Source organism: Paramormyrops kingsleyae, chromosome 9, assembly GCF_048594095.1.
Source record: "Paramormyrops kingsleyae isolate MSU_618 chromosome 9, PKINGS_0.4, whole genome shotgun sequence".
Taxonomy (NCBI): Eukaryota; Metazoa; Chordata; class Actinopteri; order Osteoglossiformes; family Mormyridae; genus Paramormyrops; species Paramormyrops kingsleyae.
In genome coordinates, this window is record NC_132805.1 from 22,681,380 (window position 1) to 22,706,364 (window position 24,985).

The 24,985-nt window shown below is 40.9% G+C and overlaps 1 protein-coding gene across 7 annotated transcripts in view; it reads left to right on the forward strand.

The window, feature by feature from the left end:
- The window catches only part of arhgap33 (Rho GTPase activating protein 33), a 67,593-nt gene that overhangs the window by 12,550 nt on the left and 30,058 nt on the right, over nt 1-24,985 (forward strand). For 2 of the 7 annotated variants that reach the window (XM_072716555.1, XM_072716557.1), the window contains exons 2-13: nt 13,136-13,204; nt 15,634-15,668; nt 16,966-17,057; nt 20,515-20,599; nt 21,888-21,974; nt 22,165-22,302; nt 22,567-22,659; nt 22,738-22,860; nt 23,615-23,692; nt 23,816-23,894; nt 24,023-24,088; nt 24,874-24,903. In XM_072716555.1, the coding sequence (XP_072572656.1) occupies nt 13,136-13,204; nt 15,634-15,668; nt 16,966-17,057; nt 20,515-20,599; nt 21,888-21,974; nt 22,165-22,302; nt 22,567-22,659; nt 22,738-22,860; nt 23,615-23,692; nt 23,816-23,894; nt 24,023-24,088; nt 24,874-24,903 (975 nt within the window). The remainder of the gene's footprint in view (nt 1-13,135; nt 13,205-15,633; nt 15,669-16,965; nt 17,058-20,514; nt 20,600-21,887; nt 21,975-22,164; nt 22,303-22,566; nt 22,660-22,737; nt 22,861-23,614; nt 23,693-23,815; nt 23,895-24,022; nt 24,089-24,873; nt 24,904-24,985) is intronic. The other 5 variants (XM_072716559.1, XM_072716561.1, XM_072716560.1 and 2 more) reach the window with 3 other exon arrangements.

A 24,985-nucleotide genomic window follows, 5' to 3' on the forward strand; every position in this document is an offset into this window, starting at 1 on the left:
TCATTGTATTGTTCGTCTGCGTTTTGCCTGCCTTACCTGTAATTAAACCCCATATTCCCTGATACCCTGACGTCTGCGCCTTTGTCTCCATTGCGTCCCCGCTGAGCACGACAATATTATTATTATTATTAAATGTGTCAATGGTTTATCATTATTATTATTATTATTTATTATTATTTATTATTATTAATAAAATAATTAACAATAAATCTTTGTTTAAAAATTTATTTTATATAATAATAATTACTGTTACTGTCTATCATTGTCTAAATGTATTTTTACTGTCTAAATATATGTATTCAGCTGGTGTAAACACGCACGATGCTATTACAGCGAATGCAAGGCTGAGACTGAAGCTTTACATTTTGTTTCCGCTGAGAGACGTGCCGCATGACTCATTTCCCCGCGCTTACAAGTTATCTTAGGTCGGCGTTCATGGTTTGACTTCTGAGATTCAGATCGAGCTCTAGGTAATTTTTTTTTCGAACTGGTAGGTTCAACTTTTAAGAAATTGAGTTCTAATGAGTTTGAGAACTGAGGTACCACTGTACTATATTCAAGTGATAAGTACAATAACTAAATACTACTTACATATTTAATTTGTTGCACACTTTTTGCCAGCCGTCTTTTCTGGTTTGGGCCGCTTTTGACGTGTTTCCTTTAGTACATATTAAATCTTTGAATTCATCATACCCCTCTAATGAAACGTCCTGCTCGGATTGTGTGAAAAATTGCACCCTGTTTTTTGACATTTTGTGGCAGTCAATGACAGACTTGCCGATAAAGTTTTCTAGACTCGACATATATGGGCTTTTCAAGCAGCGTGGGCGTGCGCAATCATCTCAGATCAATGGATCCAGCTAGACTAATCTACTACACAGCTTCGTTTGAAAAATTGACTTATCCCAGATAAGTTTCACCGGCATTAACTCATCCAAGATGAGGCATCTGATCTCGGATGATTTAAGCGACGTACAGAAAATACCCCCCAGGTGACTGGAGCATTGAACTCTGCGTCTGCTTTGGAGGAATCGGGTAAGTTGTTTTGTTTGTTGTGTTTACTTGTAATATGCCTATGAACTTTACGTTTGGTGTATGTCGGATGCCTTCCAAGCATCCGTCAAACAAAGCTGAATATCGTTAAATGGTCAGTTGTGTTTTATATGTTGAATGTGTATTGTGACTAGGGCTGGGTTACCTATATATCGCTGTAAGGACAACTTAGTTGACTTTGGTGTACCAACTAGTGATACATAACGTACAGCTATCTACTTTGTTAGTGTACGAGTCAGTGCAATGAAAATAACAATCTTGCTTGAAATGTCATTAATTTAAGTGAAATTTATCTCTTGTGTCTTTCGTGTGCTTGTTTTAACACAGATGAAGAGATGCAGATGGACAGGAGCATCACTTCCTATATATATTTATTGCACAAAAAGATTATTATGAAAGATTTAAATATATCTTGATTATTTGAATAGTTTGTAAAATAAAGGTTTACCAAAATGTTTCGTTCTCGTGTTGTCTTCAACAAACAACAAACAAACAAATTTATTTTTGTATAGCGCATTATCACAACATTACATCGTCTCAAAGCGCTTTACAGCATCCCCACCCAAAGCCCCCAGTGAGTAAGCCATAGGCGACAGTGGCAAGGAAATCTCCCTAGAAGGAAGAAACCTTGGGAGGGACCAGACTCAAAGGGGGAGCCCATCCTCCAGGGGCCAGCAGAGAGAGTCAAATTGGAGAGATGGCTAAGTGCCATGTCATACTGTCAAAACAATAGAATTTGAGACACAAACGGGGAGCAGGGGGGAGATGACAAGCCGGTGCCAACGTTCCCTCCAATTGCCAGGCAACCAGAAGGCAGGCAGCGGGTCATACATGGAATATGACATAGGCAGAATGGCGAACTGGATGCACGGATGTCATTGGTAGTGGCAACGTCACATGTTGCAGGGTATGCTGGACATCTTGATAGATTGAGGTCTCCAGGCAGCACCCCCCAGGAGGAGTAGGGGAAATAAAATATGCAATTAGTCAAAGTAGGGGAGACTATAGGCAGTGCTAAGAGTTAGGTGAGTGCAATATGAAGTGCAATGTGCAAGCTCCGGCAGATATGGCTATGACAGCATAAGTAGGAGGGAGAGGCAACTGGGAATGCAGGCATGGGGAGTCCCTGAAATGTCAGCACACAAGTGATCCCACAAGTGATTGTGAAGCTCACTCTCCCTATCAAAGTAGTCCATTAATGCCTATTGCGCAGTTGTTCCTTCAGTGTGCCATACTTATTTTATGTGCATTTGGGCTGATTTGACAAGAAATTACTATGCATTTTAACTGTTATATACTAATTTGTACTTCATCAGGGCTTGTCCTTTGAAAAATGCAGGCGCACACAAATTTGTGCACCTAAAAATTACTAGGTGCACAATTTTTTTTGTGCACCCTAAAAGTGCTAGGTGCACAATTTTACCTTTTTTGTGCGCCTAAAATGTGGTTGGACTTTGGTGCAATGGGTCAAAATGTACTTGTATTTGTACATATTTCTGTTTTTTGTAGTCCTAGTTGAGAATTTTGTCCTAGTTTTAATGCTTTAACATATTTTGTAGAAACCCATTTAAAGTGAATCACTTTTTATTGGTGAATAAAATTTGCAATTCAGAATTCAGTATTTTTTGCATCAATACGAAAAACACACACTTAATCACACTATATAGCCAAATTAAATGCATGCTTTCAATTTCAGCATCTTTACTTATTTTATTATTATTTTTATGAGGAAATAATAACAAGGAAGTTGTTAGCGATCGCAATACAAATTACAGTGAACTCCAAACGAATTACACGAACTAGTTCGTTTACATTAATAAATGAGGCATACAGAAACAGCAGGAAAAAAAATCTAAATAATTGTAATTAAATTAGATTAAATAAACTACACCAAATATGCCTTTTTCATGGTTTTACCATAACGAACAGAACGTCTGCGCATCTTTTGCGCGGATAACTTGACCGCAAATCCTACACACCACTTCAGACGTATCTCGTGGTCAATACTTCGGTCTAAAGCCAAAGTATTGCCAGAAAGGTGAATTTGCACCTTTTTTATTAACCAAGTTTGTCGACGCCATTATAACGACACAGATCACTGTGCCTATTCATGCCAGAGTCCCGCGGAAAAAGTGATTGACAGGTGGTAATTTGTGTGTAACTTATCTTTATTTATTTATGGTTTGGTTATGGGTAAAACAAAGACCATGCGGGTCAGGTAGTGGAAATGGTAGGCTAGAATTAATTAATTCGTTATGAATTAATTATTTAACAACAACCATATCCCTCCCCTCCCCAAAAACGTTGCATTCTGACACGGATGACTCTTGCTATCCATGCTTTTTTTCGACGCCATTGTTGTCATGAATAATTCCGTGGAGCGTCGAGTGGTCACGTGACAAATTATGAGGCGCGTACAATTTCATTCTTTTTTATTGATAGGCGCGCGTTTCTTTGCGCAGCTCTTCACCATTTTAGGCGCGTGATGGCGTGCACGCGCAATTGCGCACCTAAAAGGACAAGCCCTGCTTCATTTGCGGTGTTAAGGTTAAAATACATGGTAATTTCTTGTCATAGCAGTGCAAATGCACATGAAATAAGTACAGATTTGCTATGTTACAAGAATCGATTGCCGCATGTATCACTTTGGTTAGTGCAGCCCCTCCTATTATTATGCATGAGTCACAGTTCATCCATGAATGTCACCGATTGTGACCCACTTTTTAACTGGTACACACAAACGGTAGTTTGTGTTTGGGCCACTGAAGTACAGGAATAAGTATTGGCAGATGTACTCAGGTGAGTTTTTTAAATGAAATGTGTTGGGTTAAACCCCAGAACAATAACATGTAAAACTAAAAATAATGTAAGCATTTGCTGTAATTTCAAAAAAGTCTTGCGTGGTCTCCCATTTTCATCTTCACTTCTGAAAAAGTACCGCTTCCACAGCAACACACACACACTGACGTCATCGTTCTACCCTTTTGGCACCAAGCACAGTGTGAATACGTGATGGTTTTTGGTGGGGCCGAACTCAAGCCCACCTCCATCCAAACACCAGCACCGGATCAGGCAAGGATTAGGTGTGAAAGGGGTATGTGAGGGCCACTTTCTGTGTTAATAGAGGCACTGTGAGTGCCACTCTCCGTGTTTACGGTGGCTCTGTGAGCATCGCTCAGTGTTCATGGTGGGACTGTGACTACCACTCTCCATTTTTATGGTGCTCTGAGTGCCACTTTCTGTGTTTATGGTGGCTCTATGAGCACCACTGTCCCTCTTTATGGTGGCACTGTGAGTGCCGCTCTCCATGTTTATAGACACTGTGACTACCACTCTCCATGTTTATGGTGGCACTGTGAGTGCCACTCTCTATGTACAGTGACTCTGTAAGTGCTGCTCTCTTTCTCCATGTTTGTTGTTGTCCATGTTTATGCATTGTGAGTGCCACTCTCTGTGTCTACAGTGGTCTGTGAGCGCTGCTTTTTTTTGTCGGCACTGTGACCACTGCTTTCCATGATTACAGTGGCGCTGTGAGTGCCACTCTCCATGATTTTCCCTTCATGCTACCTTCTTTTGTGTATATTGATGTTTTCTGATTATTTTTCTGGTGTATTCTGCTCTGGTTGTGATTTCACAATGACATCCTGTAGAAGGTCCTTAACCTGTGGGAGGCTTACCATAATGATCAGGAGGGTATTCCACGAAGCAGGGAAAGTCTCGCTTATTTTGATAAGTCTGTCTTATTTAAGTGAGAGTTCCGTTCCATCAACATGTCTTAAATTAATCCCCACTGAGTTACCATGGTAATTTACACCTGCGAACAAGTCTTCAACGGACCAGGTTAACTGTCTCGCTTAGTTAAGCGTTGTCTCAAAGAACGTCCGACGTGTGGGAACAAATTCCCGAAAGGTCATTCCCTTGGACGAAATTCCGCGATCTTACTACTCATGTCATGTAATCTGTTGAATTATGTGTCCTCGTCTGACATAATATTTGACATTATCTGATTGAATTATTTTATTAATCTGTAAGGTGTACGAAAATGACATTATTTGTTTGAGTTAGCGGGAGAATGAGTCTTGTACATACGTATATAAAAAATGGAACCCTGTAGTCAGTGCTGTGAGTAAAAGCAAGACGAGAAAGCAGAGAATAAAAATCATCTTTTCGGAAGAAATCCTTTGCATGATACTTCCATAATATGGAGAACAGAGCTGAGATTGCTACATAATCAATATAATAAAGCCTATAAAATCACGTCTTAGCTTCCAAATTAATTCCAAAATAATTACAGTAAAATCCCATTATAGTGGACTCGCTTATTACGGAATATCGTCTATAACGGATGAGGTCCACAGGTCCCGGCTGTTCGCCTTTAAGAACATGCAGAAAAAGCATCGGATATAGCGGACTCGCATATAACGGAATTTCACTTATAATGGACAAAGAATTTGGTCCCCAGGGACGCTTTTAGCTGTAGTTTTGTTCGGCTATAACGGACATGCAGTTCCGCCTACAAGGCATGTGGCGTTCAGGTGATATCCAGCGCAGATACGTAGTCTGGATTATTAATAGTCACGCATCTGCTCAGGTAAAGTTGGATTACTACATGTACAATATAATAATCTATACCACATGTGTGTCTGCTGAGGTGTGGCATGAGTAAATGGTGTTCTGTAGTTGTGTTATAACGGACTGTTTTTGCCAGGTCCCTTGAATTCCGTTATAACGGTATTTTACTGTAAAATAAAAGCGTACGCATATTACAAAGGTGAAACATGAAATGCAATGACTGTAATTGGAAAAAAAATCTGTTAAAATAATATGAACAGGAAGATATTTTTATATTTTGTTTAGTCACTGTCTACTTTGAAAGTTTATTACTAAATAGCAAAGACAAGATACGATTATTTGTGCAGAACATTTCACACGGATGTGATGTAAAGTATTTTACGGAGATCAAATAATATTGTACAGTAATAATGACAGGTGAAATCAACCCAGAAGGTTCCCCGTTGGCTATGGGGATGGAACCAGCAACTTTCGCATTATAAGGCGACAGCATAAACCACTGTACCACCATGGCACTGTTACTAAGCACTTGTAACATTTACATAAATTATGCATTTAGTCTATCTGCAATTCATTGCCAAGCCAACTCCCTGGCTGTGTTTATGGCCACAGTATTGCCTTTTTTACCGATTACATCTTTGTATTTTTCATACAGCTCCATCAGCAGAGTTTGTTCTGTGGCAGAAAGAAACACCGCTCTCATTTTACAGGATTTCCGACTCATTTGGTCGATCTATCGTTCATCCATTTATTTGGGCTTCTTATATATCGCGGGTGTGCGCACTAAGTGAGACTATGCAAGTCTGTCTTGAATGAGCCTTGGTTAGTTAAAACTGAACTGCGTTCGTGGAACGACATGAGGGTAAGTTTAAAGATGGAGCTAGGTTGAGTCTGACTTTTTCGGTAAAGTCTGCCTTTCTTTAGCTACTTTCATGGAATACCCCCCAGCTCTCTAGCCTTGCCAGGCTACAGTCCTGTTGTTGTTTTACAGTCAGACCCTTGGCACCTACTCAGCAAGTCAAGGGGGAAAAAAGCACAATAATCATAAAATCCTTGCATTTGTTTATGAGGATTAGCTTTACCAGAATAAATGACAGACATTCTGAGTGTGTTCCTATATATATCTGTTCTACTTGGATTTTAGCAGTAAGGACGCTTGCATGTTTCTTGTCTGTGTGTTTTGTAATTGTCTGTGCTGTGACAATTCTACCAGCTGTAGTCACTTTTCTCTCCCTCTCCCTCTGTAAGCTGATGGCGGTGAGTGAGGGATTGTCGGATAGTGGGGGAGGAAGATGTCAGTGTGCATTTGTGGGCACACACTTTTGTAAGAGACCCACAGACCAGCCCACATGCTGCAACTCTTTCTCCCTGTTTAAGGATTTTAGAGTCGTCATACATTTTTCACAGCACTGAAAAATGTATGGGCCTGGTAGTTCATCAGCTCAAGACTGTAGCCTTCAGCTGTGATATCTAGATTGTTGAAGACTGGCTAATTTAAGCTTTTGTACTAAAACATGCACTAGTTCTGCCCTGATTTATTTTAGAGATATTCTCATGCATATGTTTTAATGTCCAAGCCAACCTCCTCATTATTTCTCAGTGATAACAGTACGTTTGTTAATGAAACTGAAATCTGAGTGCAATACAAGTGCTCCATGTGAACTTCATCCGTGGTTTTCAGTCCCGAACTTGTCAAGTTTGGGCTTTTTATGTAATTCTGGCAATGTTTTAAGCACAGTCTTACCATTTAATAAAACAATACCTGCTGTGGCAGCCACCTGCTACACTGTTTGCAGAATTATTAAGCAAATACTTTGCTTGGAGAAATTTTCAGAAAAACTTAGGCAGAGTTATGAAAGTGAATTTATATGTTTTCTATTCCTCCAAGTAACTTTATTTAGAGTAGAGGTGGGCGATAAATAAATTTTATCGATTAATTCGATTTTACAGTTCAGGACGATGTGTTTTTATGAAAATCGATTTTATTACTTTTTTTTACACGCGAGTGCCAAAAGCGGAACTAATGCGCCGCACCGTTCTTCACGGGTAAATTAGCGCAGGGCACCCAAACACTGTAGCGGATTCACAAACAACATGGTAATGGTTCGGTTTTGCGCCGTCGGACACAGACCAAACAAGTCCTCATTGCGAAGTCTGTTTAAAAACTTTCAACCAAAGGAAGCAGCACGACAAATTTATTTCAGCACCTAAAGCAGAGGCACACAGCTGAGTGGGAGAAGTGTAGCTCCCAGCGAAATGAAAATACCCGCAGCACCAGCACAACATCCAAAGTTAAGCAAGCAACCGTCCCTGACACGTTTTCGAACTGTGTGCCATATGATAAGAATGGGGCACAGTGGAAGGCGATAACAAACTGTGTCGCGATGTATATTGTAAAAGACATGGTGCCCATGGTGACCAGTTCTGATGTAGCTGTGCTGCAGTTGAAAAAGGTTGGCCCTGGACTTTCGAAGCAACAAACGGTCCTCTCGAAGAGTTGTCTTACGGGGTCTGCCTGACCTGGGCTTGTCATGAACATCACCAGTTTCTTCATATCTTTTTTAATCCTCTCCACTTGATGTTTGGATACATTAACGATGTCTGCCTCCTCAGCAGCAGACTTGGTCTTCAAGTTTTTGATGATCAGCACTTTGGTCTGTCGTTGAGCCTTTGGCATATTGTCAGAAGACAGGTTGCACTTCAAGTGAAGGCCTGGTGTGCTGGGGTTCTTTTTATACACACCTGGGATTATGTTAATTACAGTATTTGTCACAGGTGAACCTCTAATCTGTGATTGGTTGAATCATTAAAAGACATGACAAGACTTTTGTCCTTGCAAAAACAGGTGTTATGGAAGCTGTGAACATCAGGACACTTTTTGACTGTTTCATTTTGCACCCAGTTATTAATGTGAAATCCCTTGGCATTAAATTGATCCTTTTATTGTAACAATTGATTGAATAGAAATAAAGTTATATGCCTTTTAAGTTACATAGTATTTATGTGAAAAGACTTTTGTCAATGACTGTATAGAAAATAAAATTAAATAAAATTAACTTCACTTCAAGGGGGGGGGTGGGAGGTTCCATGGGGGGGGGGGGGGGGGTTAATATAATGGTAGGGGAAGCACTGGTATGAATAGCTGTGCCCTATAGAGAACTTCAGGCCTGCTGAAAAAAGACATCTAGGAGGTGCAGCTGATTTCCAAATCAGAAGTGCAACAGTGTCACTTAGTCCTCCCCAATGATAAGCACTAATTTTGCAGGTTATGTATCAAGGAAGAACTTGTGAAACCCAACTCGCAGAATTTGAAAAGCAGCTTATTTTAGCCGCTGACTATATCAAGCCCTAGCAAACAGCCTTATTTTGATGGAAATCGCTAGCAAGGTGAGTAGAGTGAATATTAGATATATGTTAGATTAGGGTTGCCATATTTGGTGAGACGAAAAAGAGGACACTCTGTCGTTCACTAAATGTCACAAATATAAAATGTTTAAGTGACATCACTCGTGAGCAGCGTGACACGTAGAAATGTGCATATCATTTAATTTTTAAAGTAAACGTGCACAAGCCTTGCAAATGCTGTGTGATGATACCGAGTGGCTGCCATACTGTATATTGAATATTCTTGAAAAACCAATTGGAAGCCAGAATAGGGGCCCAAAAAAAGGAACGTGTCTGGGGAAACACAGGTGTATGATAACCCAATGCTTCATGCTTGCTTACATATCTGTATGTATGACTGGGGATAGGGGTGACAGGTTTTACACATACTTTACATACTGCTCATTCACACCTCAGCTTTTTTTCTCTCCCCATACCTATAAAAATCGACCACTCTCCCCACTTTTTCCTAGCAGCCGTAGGTTTTCCTCAAGGGGTGAGTTAAAGGTGTTGCTTCTTTGCTGCTGATTTGTTGTGTGCTCTTGCTTCTGCCTGGACACTAATCAAATCAGCCAAGGAGAGCGAGGCCCTGTCCTCCGTGTTACTCTGACCAGATCAGCCAGGGAGAGCGAGGCCCTGTCCTCTGTGTTACTCTGACCAGATCAGCCAAGGGAGGCCATGTCCTATGTGTTACTCTGTGTCATTCTTGCCCCTCATCTAGACAGGCCACATATATGTCCTTCACACCAAGCCCTGTTCGGAGCTGGTGCTGGTGCCAGTGCTTTGCCAGATGTGAGCTGGAGCTCACGCTGCATTAGGTGCCGAAAGGGTATAACGATAACGTCAGTGTGTGTGTGGGAGGGGTACTGTTTCGGAAGTGACGACAAAAATGGAGGACCGTGCGAGATGCGATGAATGCAAGACATTTTTGAATTTATTGCAAATGCTTAAATTATTTTTACCTTTATTTGTTATTGTTCCCAACACGGTTGATTCAAAATTTCTGTCACATCTGCCAATTACTTATTCCTGCACTTGCACAGTGGTCAAACACAAACTACCGTTGGTGTGTTCCGGTTAAAAAGCGAGTCGCAATCGGAGATGCATTCATGGAAGACCTGCGAGTCATACATGTTAATACGTGGATGCGCATCACTGTCACGCATGTATGCATTCACCTTTAAAAGCAATACATGCGACTTTCGATTGTTGTAACAGCACAAATGCGTACTTATGTGCATTTGCACTGCAATTACAAGAAATTACCATGTATTTTAACCTTTATACCGCAAATGAAGTACGAATTAGTATATAAAGGTTAAAATGCATAGTAATTTCTTGTCAAATCAGCCCAAATGCACATAAAAAAGTAAGGAACACTGAAGGAACTGTACTTCGCAATGTGCATTAATGGACTATTTTAATAGGGAGAGTAAAGACAAGAAAAGAACGAAACATTTTGGTAAACTTTTATTTTACAAAAATACAAATAATCAAGAAATATGTAAATCTTTTACATGGAATAAATATAAAAAGTGATGCTTCTGTCCATCTGCATTCCCTTTACCTGTGTTAAAACAAGCACACTAAACACATAAAATCTGATGTCAAATTCTAATGGTAACTTATAAGTTAGCTAAGTTCATAGTCACATTACTAATATACACAACAATAACAACGTACCCAATTCCTCCAGAGCAGTCACAGAGTTCAATGCTCCAGTCACCCGGATATGAGGTGTGTCCAAACATGGAGTCCATGATATTTGTTTTTAAGGCAGCCATTTAGCTCTCTTTTCAACTTTCTGTATTCTTTTTCATAAAAAAAAAAAAAAAAAATCTTGTCCACGACTTCGTTACACTGCCTTCCCCAATTCACTCTGCATTGCTTCATAAACTTTTGCTTTCCGCTCTGACAACTCTATCCCACCTCCTGACGTCACACACTCCTAGTTTGGGCCCAGCAGTGTTTCGGGGCCAGAAAAATGAGCTCCGGCCTGGATATATTGGTCTGGCACTGCCGTTATTTTTGGTGTGAATGCAACGACCGGGCCGAAATTTAGGCTCAGCACGGGCACCAGCCCTGGTATGAAAGTGCTAATAAACACAATTTTCTCTTCCTACATAAATTGTTGCCTGTTATTGTGGGGAGGGGGGATTAATGCATCTTCTGTTTTAAAGCAGTTGTGTTTCTTTTCTCATCTGTCATCAAGGTTGCATTCATAAATCAGTGTGACAAAAAATCAGAAAAAGGAAAGAAATGTCCTGTTGAGGTACTTCATACGATGAGAGCAGAGTGTCTGTTCTGTGCTTAAATAAAGCCGCTCCTGTCCGTCTAATAAATTATGTGTTCACTTATTAAGATTGTGAAGTGAAATATTATTTCCCCTGAGTTATAAAGAAAGGCTGGCATCCATAGAGTCCTACTGCCTAGTAGGGTTGCAAAGGGGCGGAAAATTTCCGGTAAATTTCCGGAAAGTTTCCGGTAAATTTCCATGGTAAGTTAAGCTTGGGAATTTTGGAAATATTCCATATTGGAAACTTTCCATGGAAATAATGGGAATTATGGAAATTAATGGGAATTTAGGAGAACTAACTGGGAATATATTATTTCCAAGCATAAATATAAACAGAAATCATAAGAAAACCTCCATGCAAAATGTTTTCAACAGATTTATTTGTAAGTACAGTAGAATAGAACACGTTTCAATAACTTGTTTCATGGATGAATAAAAACAGAAATGTTGAGTTCAATATTACCATCCCCTAACCCCGCTCATTCAAAAATGCCCCCTGTCCAAAAATCTCCACAAAGTCCCATTCAAAAGGTTAACTGAGTTAGCGACGTACGAAGAACGAGCCCCTGGAATGATCTTCAAAACAAAACAGCCAAATGAGGAAGCTAGCATCTTCTTTATGTTATACTAGCTATGGCTTATTTAGCATCTAACAGATGCTAGCATTTTATTTAGCATCTTATCAGATTGCTATCTACCAGATTAATACATTTTATGTGATATTCACAATTTAAACATTTAATGAATATATTTTCCCATAATATCATCAAAACTTACCTCATTTGTTAAGTCCACAGGCTCAAATGTGTGCCTTCAATACTCTTTGTCCTTCAGGCTCAAAAGTGTGGTCCATGTGTACATGTGATGGAGGCATGCACAGTGCCAGTAGGTGGTCTCAATAGCCATGCAGCAAGCATGTGCTCTGTACATGTGATTAAGGAATGGCATGGATATTCAAGTGTATTTGAATTGCATTTGTTTGTTTTTGTCAATATTATGCTAAAATATACTTTGCTCAACTATATTTAAGTTCCCTAAGAAGAGCCAACCTTCAATTTTGAAAATTCCCAGTTTATTCCCATAAATTCCCGTTAATTCCCGTTTATTCCCATTAATTCCCGTTAATTCCCATGGAAAGTTTCCATCTTTGAAAATTCCGGGAATTTTGCAACCCTACTGCCTAGTGCCCTAGACCATGGATAAGCAGTTAGAAGATGTGCGTATGTGTTAAGGTGAAAGTCATATCAAATCTAGTTTTCTTATTTCTTAGAATTCTAGTTAAACAGGTCCCGGGTTTCTCCCAGAAACAGTTCCAAGCTACCTGTCTTAATGTTTTGCTTAGGGCAAGGGGTCTCCAACTCCGGTCCTGGAGAGCTACTATCCAGTAGGTTTTCTGTCCCACTTGGCTTCTAATGAGCCACACCTGCTCCTGGTATTTACCTGAGAACAGGTGTGGCTCATCAGAAGCCGGGTAGGATAGAAAACCTACTGGACGGTAGCGCTCCAGGACCGGAGTTGGAGACCCCTGGCTTAGGCTATCAGTAGAATTTCAGGATTGTAGCATTTTATGTGTACTCCGTTGTTGGCGCTGTGTGTCTCTGCAGGTTAGGACCCTGTACCTGTGATAAGAATTCATCGGGTCATGGCTGTCAGTGTGATGTGTCTGCTAAAGAAATTTGATATTTGATTTGGGGTTCACATTTGTTGGCTGTTAGACTGACACGGGTTCCAGTCACAGGGATGGAAAGCAATGTTTTGCCCACTTTTGGTGGACCATTCTCAGGTAGAAGGAGAATTAAATCCCCTTTATTTTCCTTTTTTGGTTTCAAGTGTCGGGACCCCAGTGGGTTCGGAAATGTGCCATGTTTGTGCGAGCAATGAGCCTGACAGACATGTCTGGTAAGTGTCCTTTGGCCCTTCTCTGTGTTTCTCGCTCTGTGTGTGTGTGTGCATGCGTGCGTGCGCGTGCGTGTGTTCATTCATGACAATGTTTATGTGTTGGGTCATTGTGTGTGATCCCCACGCTATGTACTGTGCTGTGTACAGATACGCCTGGCACCAGGGCAGCCCAATCATTATGGGGCTTTCACATGATAAGTGTCAAGCAGCACACTAATTTAGGCATTCCAATAATGTCTATGGGGAGTTGAGCGTTGACTTGCAACCTCACGTCACACCAACTTGACGCATGGATGGATGGATGATGGATGGATGGATAAAAAAGGATGATTGATCTACAAGGCAGACTTATGAATTATAAACATGTCGCCAGCTGGAACTTATACACCTCTTAAAAGTGGTGAATGAACCGATGAAATCCCTCTACCTCCACTACAGAAAATCGGTATGTTAACCAATATATCGTATATCTCTATATATTGTTCATTTCATCTCCATAAAGACAATAAGTTTAAAAAAAAAATCATGATTCATATTTTACCCAAAATCATGCAGCCCCACACTTAGGTGCACTGCATGCTTTTTGCAACTAGTAAAAAATGCAAAATGTCAGCATCCAGGCAGGGATGCCTGGAACTTAACTTTGTAAGTTGCTATAATGTTTGAAATGGGAGGTTAGTATGAGGTTAGTTGTGTCACTGTTTAGCATCAGTGAGAGACTGTATCTACCTTTTGTAATATTGCAGTTATAACACAAAAAAATAGTATTACAACCATTAATAATTATTAATTAATAATAATGAACACAATAAACAACCGTAAAAGAATGTGGCCAGAGGTGAGCACTTTATGATCACGTTGCCGCTCATATACAAGAACAGGGCGCTGACACTGAGCTCAGCACAGCGCTCAATGCTTATCATGTGAAAGCATCCTTACGGGTCTCCAGAAACAAAGCACAACAGAAATGCAACAATACTAAGCATTTCGAGCTGCTCAGTCAGGTGGGGTGGGGTAAGAAGAGTAAAGCTCTCACTGGTGTAGGTGGGAATTTAGAAAGATCTTATGTTATTAAGAAATGCCAAGAATGCATGGAATGTTCAACTTCCTTGTGCATTTTATGTTTTGTTCATTTTTTGAAAAATGTGAAATGGTTCCTGTTAACACGCCCACCTCCCCAAATTGACATGTCAAGTGAGTGATTTGTGTGACGAGAATGTGTCTAAAGCATGTGTGGCAGTTATTATTCCTGTGGTGCTATAATTTTCCAGGTTTTCCTTTTATGTTTGCTTGTAATACAGTCTTAAGACTATATTGGTGTTCCTTGTTTATCGCTGGCTGCGCAAAATGACTGAGATGCTTTAGCTCAGGTTGGCAGTTAGCAGAGAGAATGATCAGATTGCCTTCTGAAATATTTATCAGAGAGTATACAGGCCACTCTGCCTGGGGTTTCATTACTTACCGTTTTAATGGCAGCCAAACTGATGAATGCAGGGCATTTATTAGCCATATTTACTAGCCAAGTACAGCTGTCTGCAATGACATTATTCGAAGCTTCCATTAAATTTCATTGTAGCATATTTGTGTAACCTTAATGTTATTACTTACACCTGTGCTTATTATACTATTTCATGTCAGTTTGGCTGCCATTAAAAAGGCCCATTAATGATATGAAACCATGTTACGTCAAGATATCTCAGCAGCACCTTAAAAACCAAAGACCAAATTTTCTGGAGATGTTCATGACATTATGATTTAGCTTTCAATTTTGAAATATAGGTTTTTTTGTTAATAGTAATTATTCATATGGGGATGGCATTTTATTTGTTCAATCTATAGAGCTGGACAATAGCTTTAAAACAATAAAGGGATCAAATCTGTGCAGCTTACATTATGGTAAATATAGCCAGTCAAAATCATATCCCCCCCCAAAAAAAAAGTTAAAACTTTGTTCGCTTAAATCTGACATAATATTGATCCCAGACATGCCCAGTTTCAGTTTCATGTCACCAAATCAGCAAGCCAAGTTTTGTTAAAATCCGTGACGACGAGGTCCGAAAGTGTGATGATTTGACATGGAATGACCCATGGAGTGAATAATGGCGGTGGCAGTAATGTGATGTGGTGACATTTATTTTAGTGTTTCTCTATGCTTTATGTATGTTAGATGGTAGTGGCATGTGTGCCGGCTGGCCGGCGTGCAGCATGCTCGGCTTTGCTAAAAGGCTCACCCACAGCTGACAGCCTGAATTGGCTACTTGTGGGCAGCAGCAATGCAGGAACCTTGCCTTGTTTTGCTGTGGCAGGTGTGTTAAATGGCTTGAGGATCTACAGATTTGTCACCATGCCTTACCGACATATAGCCGTAACGTTCGACAAAAGGCCTCTCTTGCATCAACATACCTTTGACCTGTCACCCATTTCTTAAGGTATCTTGCCCAGAGCATTGACGTTGCAATTGCCGGTAAGTATTGACAGGCTTTCTGGGTCCATGAGTCCAATCAGATGTGCTCTTTCTAAGACCCAGGAGCTCTTCATTGATGGTATTAAGGTGTTATTCCTACCATATTTCTCCCATGGAAAGCCCTCTGAATGCAGTCACATGGCTGGCCTGGGTATCTGCCCATGTGCTGGGGCCAAGGAGCACATTAGCTTCTGCCTAACTTCTCATTAGTGCAGTTTTTCTCAACCCAGTCCTTGGGGACTCCCTAGGGGTCCCTCCCAGCTCCCTACACACCTGTACCTGGTATTCAGCATTGGTTCAGGTGTGCTGGGAGGGAGTAAAAATATGTACTGTCTGGAGGTCCCCGATGATTGGGTTGAGAAACACTGTCACAGTGTATGTGTCATATACATCACTCATTTTAAAAGAATAATTAAGCAAGGATATGTTAGGCCAGCCATTTGTCTTTAATTATGATTTGCAATATCAATTGATACCAGCCGCTTTGATTATTTCTTGTCCCACTGATGAACTTGTGTGGAGGGACCAGAGCATGTGAGCAGAGTGGAGCGGAGCGTGAGCGAGGAGCGGAGCGGGCGGAATTTAGTCAGAACGCGGAGCGGTTGTTTAATTAAAGCTGGAGCGGTCGTTCTGTCTCGCTCCAATTTCGCTCCGATACCGCTCACACTATGATTCTGAGGCGTGCCCAAATCTACCCAGAATTCATCTGTACAATTATCAAGACTGTTACACAAATTGGCCGAGGTGGAATTTGCAAAGTATTTCACAAAGGAAACTGATAGATCATACAAGTGTAATATTCTTATCAAGCCTATAGATGACAATAATATAGAGCAAGAACAACTTTGTGGTGAAACTGTTTCAGTGAGTGGAGGAAATTTTAGTGGAGCGAGGAGCGGTGTTGAGCGGAGCGGCGTAGTGCGAATTAGAGCGGAGGAGTGGGCGGAGCCAACAGCCTCGTGAGCGAGGAGCGGAAATTCTCACCGCTCTACTCCGCTCACATGCTCTGGGAGGGACCATGAGCCCAGAGTTGTAAAGCACCAGCAGCTGCTCTCCTGTTGAGCAGAGCCCCTAATCCGCATTGCCCTAACACTGTCTGTTCATCTCTCTTCTTGCATTACTCTGTTTCCTTCCTGACAGACAGATGGGTAAATGGCTTGATTTACAATGATTTTATGTTATCTGCTGCATGATCGGATCTATAGGCTTCTATGCCACTGTTGTAATCAAGTGTCTGAGGGCCAATATATATTTGTCTTTGTCCCCCACCCCCCGTATTGTTTTCCACTCCCTGCAGGCTCAGAGCACTGATAATCTGGACAGCTCCAGGGAGCCCACAACACGCTCAGTGGGCACCACAGCTAACTTGAAAGGGAAAATGAGCAAAAGGTGAACTGTGTAGATGTACTGCTTCCTCTCTAGTATAACATATTCCTCTTTTCTTCTATATGAATGAAAACATCATCCTTATTATATTTAATGCTTTATATTAACATAATAGCAATGCATTTTTACCCTGGTTTTTATTTATTTATTGTGATTGACTACCTCTCCAGGATCAGTCTCACCATTTATTATTACTGTGAACAGTTTAAGGTGCCATAGAATGAAAATCTGACTTTACCTTGGCGTAGCTGAATAAAGAGAGATTTTTAAATGGAGTGACACCATGAATCTCAAACACTTTTGTTCCCTATTTCAAATATAATAAATAAAATATAGGTAGTAAAATGGTCTGATTCCAAAATCCCAGACTGTTATGTAATAGTACTAGCTTTGCCCCCGTAATGAACATACACCAGCCCACATTCAAGCCCAATGGACCCGCGCAACCTGCAACATGTATTTTCTCTCTTAAATGGCATGTGTGCATCTGGCGAGGAAAAAAATATATACTGAGAGCCATGTATGTATGTGATACTTATTATTAGTAGGCTAAGAATGTGGGTCCTATTCACAGGTGTATTTCCCAAAAGCTCCAATTGGGAACTTAGATATTTAGAACCATTCAGTTGCCTGGTTCCTGGTATGTAAGCTGCTAATGTTGTTGGTAACTATGCTTTTGGGTAACATACCCTAGGTTAGATGGTGGAACAGTAAGCAACATTACAAAGTCTGTGATACTGACATTGAGAAGAGACTTCTGTACTGCCTGTATCCTACCTTTGGTTAGCAAAAAAATATCTAATAGATAATTTCAAAAATATTGAAAGCATTGAAAATCCTCATTCATTATAAACAACATATTTACAAATGCATGATAAAGCTAGCAGAGTAAATCATTTATTGACTGAGATGCAGAATACAGTCGTGGCCAAAAGTTTTGAGAATGACACAAGTATTGGTTTTCACAAAGTTTGTTGCTTAGGTGTTTGTAGATCTTTTTGTCGGATGTTTCTATGGTATACTGAAATATAATTACAAGCAATTTATAAGTGTCAAAGGCTTTTATTGACAATTACATTAAGTTTATGCAAAGAGTCAATATTTGCAGTATTGGCCCTTCTTTTTCAAGACCTTTGCAATTTGCCCTGGCATGCTGTCAATCAACTTCTGAGCCTAATCCTGAATGATGGCAGCCCATTCTTACATATTCAATGCTTGGAGTTTGTCAGAATTTGTGGGTTTTTGTTTGTCTACCCGCCTCTTGAGGATTGACCACAAGTTCTCAATGGGATTAAGGTCTGGGGAGTTTCGTGGCCATGGACCCAAGATGTCAATGTTTTGTTCCCCGAGCGTTATCACTTTTGCGTTATGGCACGGTGTTCCATCATGCTGGAAATGGCATTGTTCATCACCAAACTGATCTTGGAGGGTTGGGAGAAGTTGCACTCGGAGGACGTTTTGGTACCATTCTTTATTCATGGCTGTGTTCTTAGGTAAATTTGTGAGTGAGCCCACTCTGTTGGCTGAGAAGCAACCGCACACATGAATGGTCTCAGGATGCTTTACTGTTGGCATGACACAAGACTGATGGTAGCGCTCACCTTTTCTTCTCTGGGCAATCTTTTTTCTGGATGCCCTAAACAATCATAAAGGGGATTCATCAGAGAAAATGATGTCCTCAGCAGTCCGATCCCTGTACCTTTTGCAGAATATCTGTTTGTCCTTGATGTTTCCCTTGGAGAGAAATGGTTCTTTGCTACCCTTCTTGACACCAGGCCATCCTGCAAAAGTCTTCATCTCACTCTGTGTTCAGATACACTAACACCTGCCTGCTGCCATTCCTGAGCAAGCTTTGCACTGGTGGTGCCCTGATCCCACAACTGAATCAACTTTAGGAGACAGTCCGGGTGCTTGCTGGACTTTCTTGGGCACCCTGAAGCCTTCTTCACAACAATTGAACCTCTTTCCTTGAAGTTCTTGATGATCCAATAAATGGTTGATTTAGGTGCAATCTTACTAGTATTAATGTCCTTGCTTGTAAAGCCCTTTTTATGTAAAGCAATGATGACTGAACGTGTTTCCTTGCAGGTAACCATGCTTAACAGAGGAAGAACAATAATTTCAAGCACCACCCTCCTTTTAAAGCATCCAGTCTGCTATTCTAACTCAATCAGCATGACCGAGTGATCTCCTCATCAACACTCTCACCTGTGTTAGTGAGAGAATCACTGAAATTATGTCAGCAGGTCCTTTTCTGGAAGGGCTGATATGCAGTGGAAATGGTTTTTTTGGGATTAAGTTCATTTGCATGGCAAATTAATTGCAATTCATCTGATCACTTTTCATAACATCATCATAAAAACTGAGGCAGCAGACTTTGTGAAAATTAATATTTGTGTCATTCGGAAAGCTTTTGGCCACGGCTATAATTCCAGTGTTTTTGTTACAATGCTAAAAACAAAGTAATCACTATGCTAACGTTGTGCCTGGGCTGAAGTGGGAGTATTACAGTTATGTGGGGCAAAGCAGAAAGAGTATCCTCTACAATAAGGACAAAAAGTACATTACAGTTTATAATTCAGTAACATAGTTATCATTATCAAGAATTATTTACTGTACATGATTGTATGTGCTATACCTTTATACCAGGGGTGGCAAATCTTATCCGCAAAGGGCCAGTGTGTATGCAGGTTTTTGGGATAACCTGTAGGTCAGCTGTTCAAACCCAAGTGTGAGGACTCTTCAGCCAATCAGTCCTCTAATTAGTGAGCTAATTAGGGAGTTGCAGCAAAAACCCGGATACACACCGGCCCTTTATGGATAAGATTGGCCACCCCTGCTTTATACTAATGACAGTGTAGTAGTTTTGTATGCACTAACATCACCACAAACACTTGAGTAATGCGTTGCACTACAATGTCATTAGTGAAGGGAATTTTTCAGCTCTGTTATAATCTTATGCAATCTGTCTTTAACCAAAGCATTATTATGCAACGCCTGACTGTAGAGATGTTGGTTGTGTGAGCCATTGCAATGCCTCACTGTAAACCAGCCAATCAGAGCAGAGCTCATCAACATATTAATATGAATTAATTAATGTTAAACAAAAGACGGCCTGTTTCAATTCTAGGGCTAAATAATGTGGTTGTAAATGGACCTGTAAAATCGGTTCTGGGCATTTTTCGAACAAACCAAGTTCACATACCTTCTATGTAGACACCAGAGAGCAATGCATTCTATGGCACTTTTAACACTTCTTTCTAAAGAATTTCTAAAGTACTGGAATGTGCCTGAAATTTCAGGCAAGATGATTACCTGATTAATATTAAAATTTCACTCATACTCAAGATTGCTTTTGACCTTCATTTCAAATTGAGGATTTGAAATATGAGCTTGTCATCAGAGGAAAGGTTTACCATGAGCTAGTACACATTGATTTACCCACTGTGTATTGCTTTAGGTTATCCATTGTGAAAGGCCATTTCCCCAAACTAGTTGACTGTGCTCACTTCCACTATGAAAATGTGGATTTTGGATCCATTGAGGTAAGTTCCAAGTTACCAAGCAGCAGGATTTTATTTAAGTATTATTTGATTAATATAAAAGTATTATTGCTATTTCTGCTTTTGTTTTCTAGCGTGTAAATGACGTTCTTCTCAGTAACACCTAGACACTGAGAGCACTAACTGCACTGTAGGGCCCTCAGTGAGTTCCCCCAAAACTCTGACATGGCTCTGCTCAGTCGTGTGCATCTGTGGTAAAGTGGTAACGTCCTGTGAAATCAGGGTGAAGAGCACAGCTGGAACATTTTCAGTGTTTCTTGCTTGATTCTCTTCCACTGTCTTGTCAGTGGGCCATAAACACACATACACTGAAACACAAACAATCGTTACATGGCAACTGCTGGACTTGTGCAGTCGTATGAATATACACCTTTCTGTTTGCAGCTGCTCATATACATCAAAACTGTTGCATGATCTTTCATTTATGCACCACAGACACATTGACATGCCTAAAATTAGGGCCCATCTTGGTAAATGTGACCACAGGAAATTAGCATTCTCTTTCATTCTTAAACAGTCTAGTTGCCACACACAAAGACTGAAGATGCACATAATTATGTGTATAGTGTTCAATTGTAATAGCAGCAGTATTTAATTAATGACAGTCCTGCTACCACTTCAGCTACCGATATTGTCATGTAATTCCTATGTTTGGTTTGTATTATGAGATGAGATGAACTTCATTGATCCAAGGAGAAATTCTTGTACATACATCAGCAAGGGTATGTCTTAACACCTTAGGAATTTTACTCTTGTTTCCACCAGGAATCTCATTTATTAATAAGAAAAAGACCTTTCTTTCCATACTGTCATATTCTTTAGAGTCGTAAAGCAAGCACTCTTTTTTTTGATAATCTGTCTGGTTCCCTTTTTGCCCTCTTACGTCAGCCAAACAGGATGTTTCAGCCTAGAATATTGCATGTACCTAACATTGTGCAAACCACCACAGACCCCTCAAACAGCAAGATACACTGACCGGTATGTGCTTCCAGTTAGGTAACAATGCACCCAAAAACAGCTTATGTGATCAGCAGTTGCTCCTGTAGTCACTCCCTCTTTGCCCTAAGCTAAGTGTCAGTGATTGATTAACAGAAATAGGAAGTAAAACATGGCTTTCGGTTTTCTGTGTTTCACTTACACAAGCAGCTTTTCAATTCCCCTGTGTACTATGGCTTGCTGTGATGTCGGTGCAGTGGCAGACATTTTCTGTCTGACACGTGCAGACTTCCCCAACTAAGCCCCACCCCCTAACCTATTGGTTGCCTTGCAGTTGCAGTTGGCCAGCACACAGAATGATGCCAGCTGGAGCTCCAGTTCTGCCAAGGACTTGGTCTTCCTGGTCCAGGTCTCCTGCAAGGTATGGGAGTGGGCCTGCCATTGCTGGGGTTATATATAATTGGCCTTACCCCCTGGGCTGGATCAACATCTATGCTATAAACATAAACATGCTATAAACATAAACATAAACAGCAAATGACACAACCGCCTCCCCTCTTCCCTGTTCCCTCCCTCTCTGTCTGCGGGTGCATGTCCCCGCATGGATGTAGGGCAAAGCATGGATGGTGCGCCGGTCCTACGAGGAGTTCCGCACACTGGACGCTCACCTGCACCAGTGCATCTATGACCGGCGTTACTCACAGCTGTTGCCCCTGCTGGCCCCCAGCGAGATTGGGGACAAGCTGGAGGTAAGCAAGCTGCTTTCTCTTCCAGAGCAAGGCTGTAGGTGATAGCATTCATTCAGAATGATGGTGGTGCCTCCAGGGTTTTTCTGTTACTTATTGACTTTGATTATTTATTGTTTTGTTTACTGCAGTGCAGTTTCACTGGGTATTGATGCCATCGACACCCTGCAGAACATTTGTGTTCATATGAATATTGTATTCTTCGTGATCTGGTGATCTGGATGCTTTGCAGTCTTCGTGGTTTGACCAGCACTCTGTGTTTTGCAGATGCTCTATCCTCTGCTGTCCGAGTACCTGAGTCGTCTTTCCGTGATTGTGGACAACAAGCTCAACTGTGGGCCCGTGCTCACTTGGATGGAGGTGAGGTCACTCGCTGGCATTTTGTCAGCAGTTAATATACAGGGATATTATCGTGGCTGGATTTTGTTGCCCTTGCAGATTGACAACCATGGCAACCGGTTTCTGCTGAAAGAGGAAGCATCGCTGAACGTCCCCGCCATTGCTGCCGCCCACGTCATCAAGCGGTACACAGCGCAGGCCAGTGATGAGATCTCCATCGAGGTAAGGTTAGCAGCATAGCAACTTGTTTTTATTGACTTCCTTGAACGTGAAACATACCCTACAGCTTATGTGACTGGTTCTAGCATACTGCATTGAGTGACTCAATATTAACTGTAAATGTACAGTGTATTCTGATCATTGTTGTTTTTAAAAAAAAAATAAAAAAAAATTGGTAATCCTATGAGTATAAAACTCAATGCTTCACTGTGCAGTATAAAGAGCAGCGCAGAGAGCTTCCAGAGCCCGGAGCAGCACGTTGTGTGGCAGCCCTTCTCACTCCACACTATGTCCTCTTTGCTCATCAAACTCCACTTCCCTGTCTATTCCTGTCACTCTCCTCCCCCAATGCTCCATATAGTGCTCGTCTATCTGGGCCATAGCACCAGAGAACAGGGTGACCCACACGCCAGTGTGCATTTTCAGTCTTTCTCTCTTTCCCTGGCTCTCTAGATTTTCCAGGCGCTTTTTTGGTTTTTCTCTATCTCCTTCTTTCCCCTATGAGAACTGCAGGGACATAAAGAAATGAGGACTATTCTTTTTCTTCTGTTCACTTGCCTATGTTCTTATCTGGGTCAGAGAGAAGTTAAAAGACCTGAAATAAGGCAAGCTGCGCCTGTAACTGTGCTTAGAACAGGTTTTTTGGCGTTTTCTAGTGCAGTAGTCTGTGCTGATGTTGGTGTCAAAGGGGAAATGGGTCAGTTGACTCTAAAAGCCTGTCCTTTGCCTGAGTGTTTGTGGCTTGGATGGCCCACAGGTAGGAGATATCCTGTCAGTGATTGATATGCCACCCAAGGAAGACACTAGCTGGTGGAGAGGCAAACATGGATTCCAGGTACTTCCTTCTGTCTTTATCACTGTCACCTACTTGAGGCTTTTAGTGACACAGTGAAGCTACAGTGACCTCAGCACCTGACCTGAGTAAATATTCTTTTCTTATTTTCAATATAATCCCTAGGTTGGCTTCTTCCCCAGTGAATGTGTGGAGCTCATCAGTGAGAAGGTCCCACACTCAGTCAGTGCCCCATCATCCAAAGGTCAAAGCATCTTCTGTAGCATTTTACATACCAAAACCCCCACATCACTATTTCCATAGCATGGTAAATCCCATGTAGATTACAGTGAATCCATCAGAAGTAGTAATGTTGAGTATTCCTGCTTTTAGATGGAGATCTAAGTGGCACTAAGCCAGGTCTCGTGAACGTGGCCACACCCCCTTCTCCCACATCAGGTAAGCATGATCCCCCCTACTGACCAGCTCCCAATCCTGCTTTTATGTGTGCCCTGCAGGTATGGAACTCTTTCAGCAGAAATAAAGTGACATCATCGTTTCCATTTTTCTTTCAGTCATATTTTTCATTTTTATGACATTTCATTTTAATGTACTGCATAGCTACACATCCTCCTATAGTCAGTAAATATTGCTGGGTTGTGTGATTCAACATAGAGCAAAAAGCCCAAAGCTTTTAACACCATATAACAAATGGTTGTTATTATTGCTGCAGAAATGGTAATAATTGCATTAAATTGCAATAAAAGGTCAGGGTATAGTTCTAAAGTGGTTTGTGAAGTACTTGCAGTATGTTCATGTTGTAAGTAACACTTTACTTGAGGGGGCACAAGTAACTTAGTAACTCAGTTGCTACTCAAGTACGAATCATGAACAAATGTAATAACTGCATGAAATGCATGAACCATGATGATTGATTAATTATCCTTGAGCGTGGGATCAGTATGAAACTAATACTTGGGTTCTGGTTAACTAATGCATTAAGTAAGAGTGTACTACTACATTATTTGTACCCCTTCAAGTAAAGTGTTACCACGTTGTCTAGTGAGTAAGACACTATGTACCGTGATAAATGCATTGGTTATGTTATAAGCAGCAGAATTTGGCTTAGATGATTAGTGGTATGGTTGTGATTGTCTGTGTCTGTGTTTAGCTTATCCCTTTGCTGTGTTATTTATCTCTGTTTCTATATTTATCTCTTGCATTGCGTTTTTCCTCTCTCATAGTGCTTCAGCCTTGGTTCCTAAGAGTTACTGGTAACAACTTAAAGTGGATATCCATAAACTAATATGTTGTTATTAATATTATTATTTTAAAGTCCTGTAACAACCTCTTTAA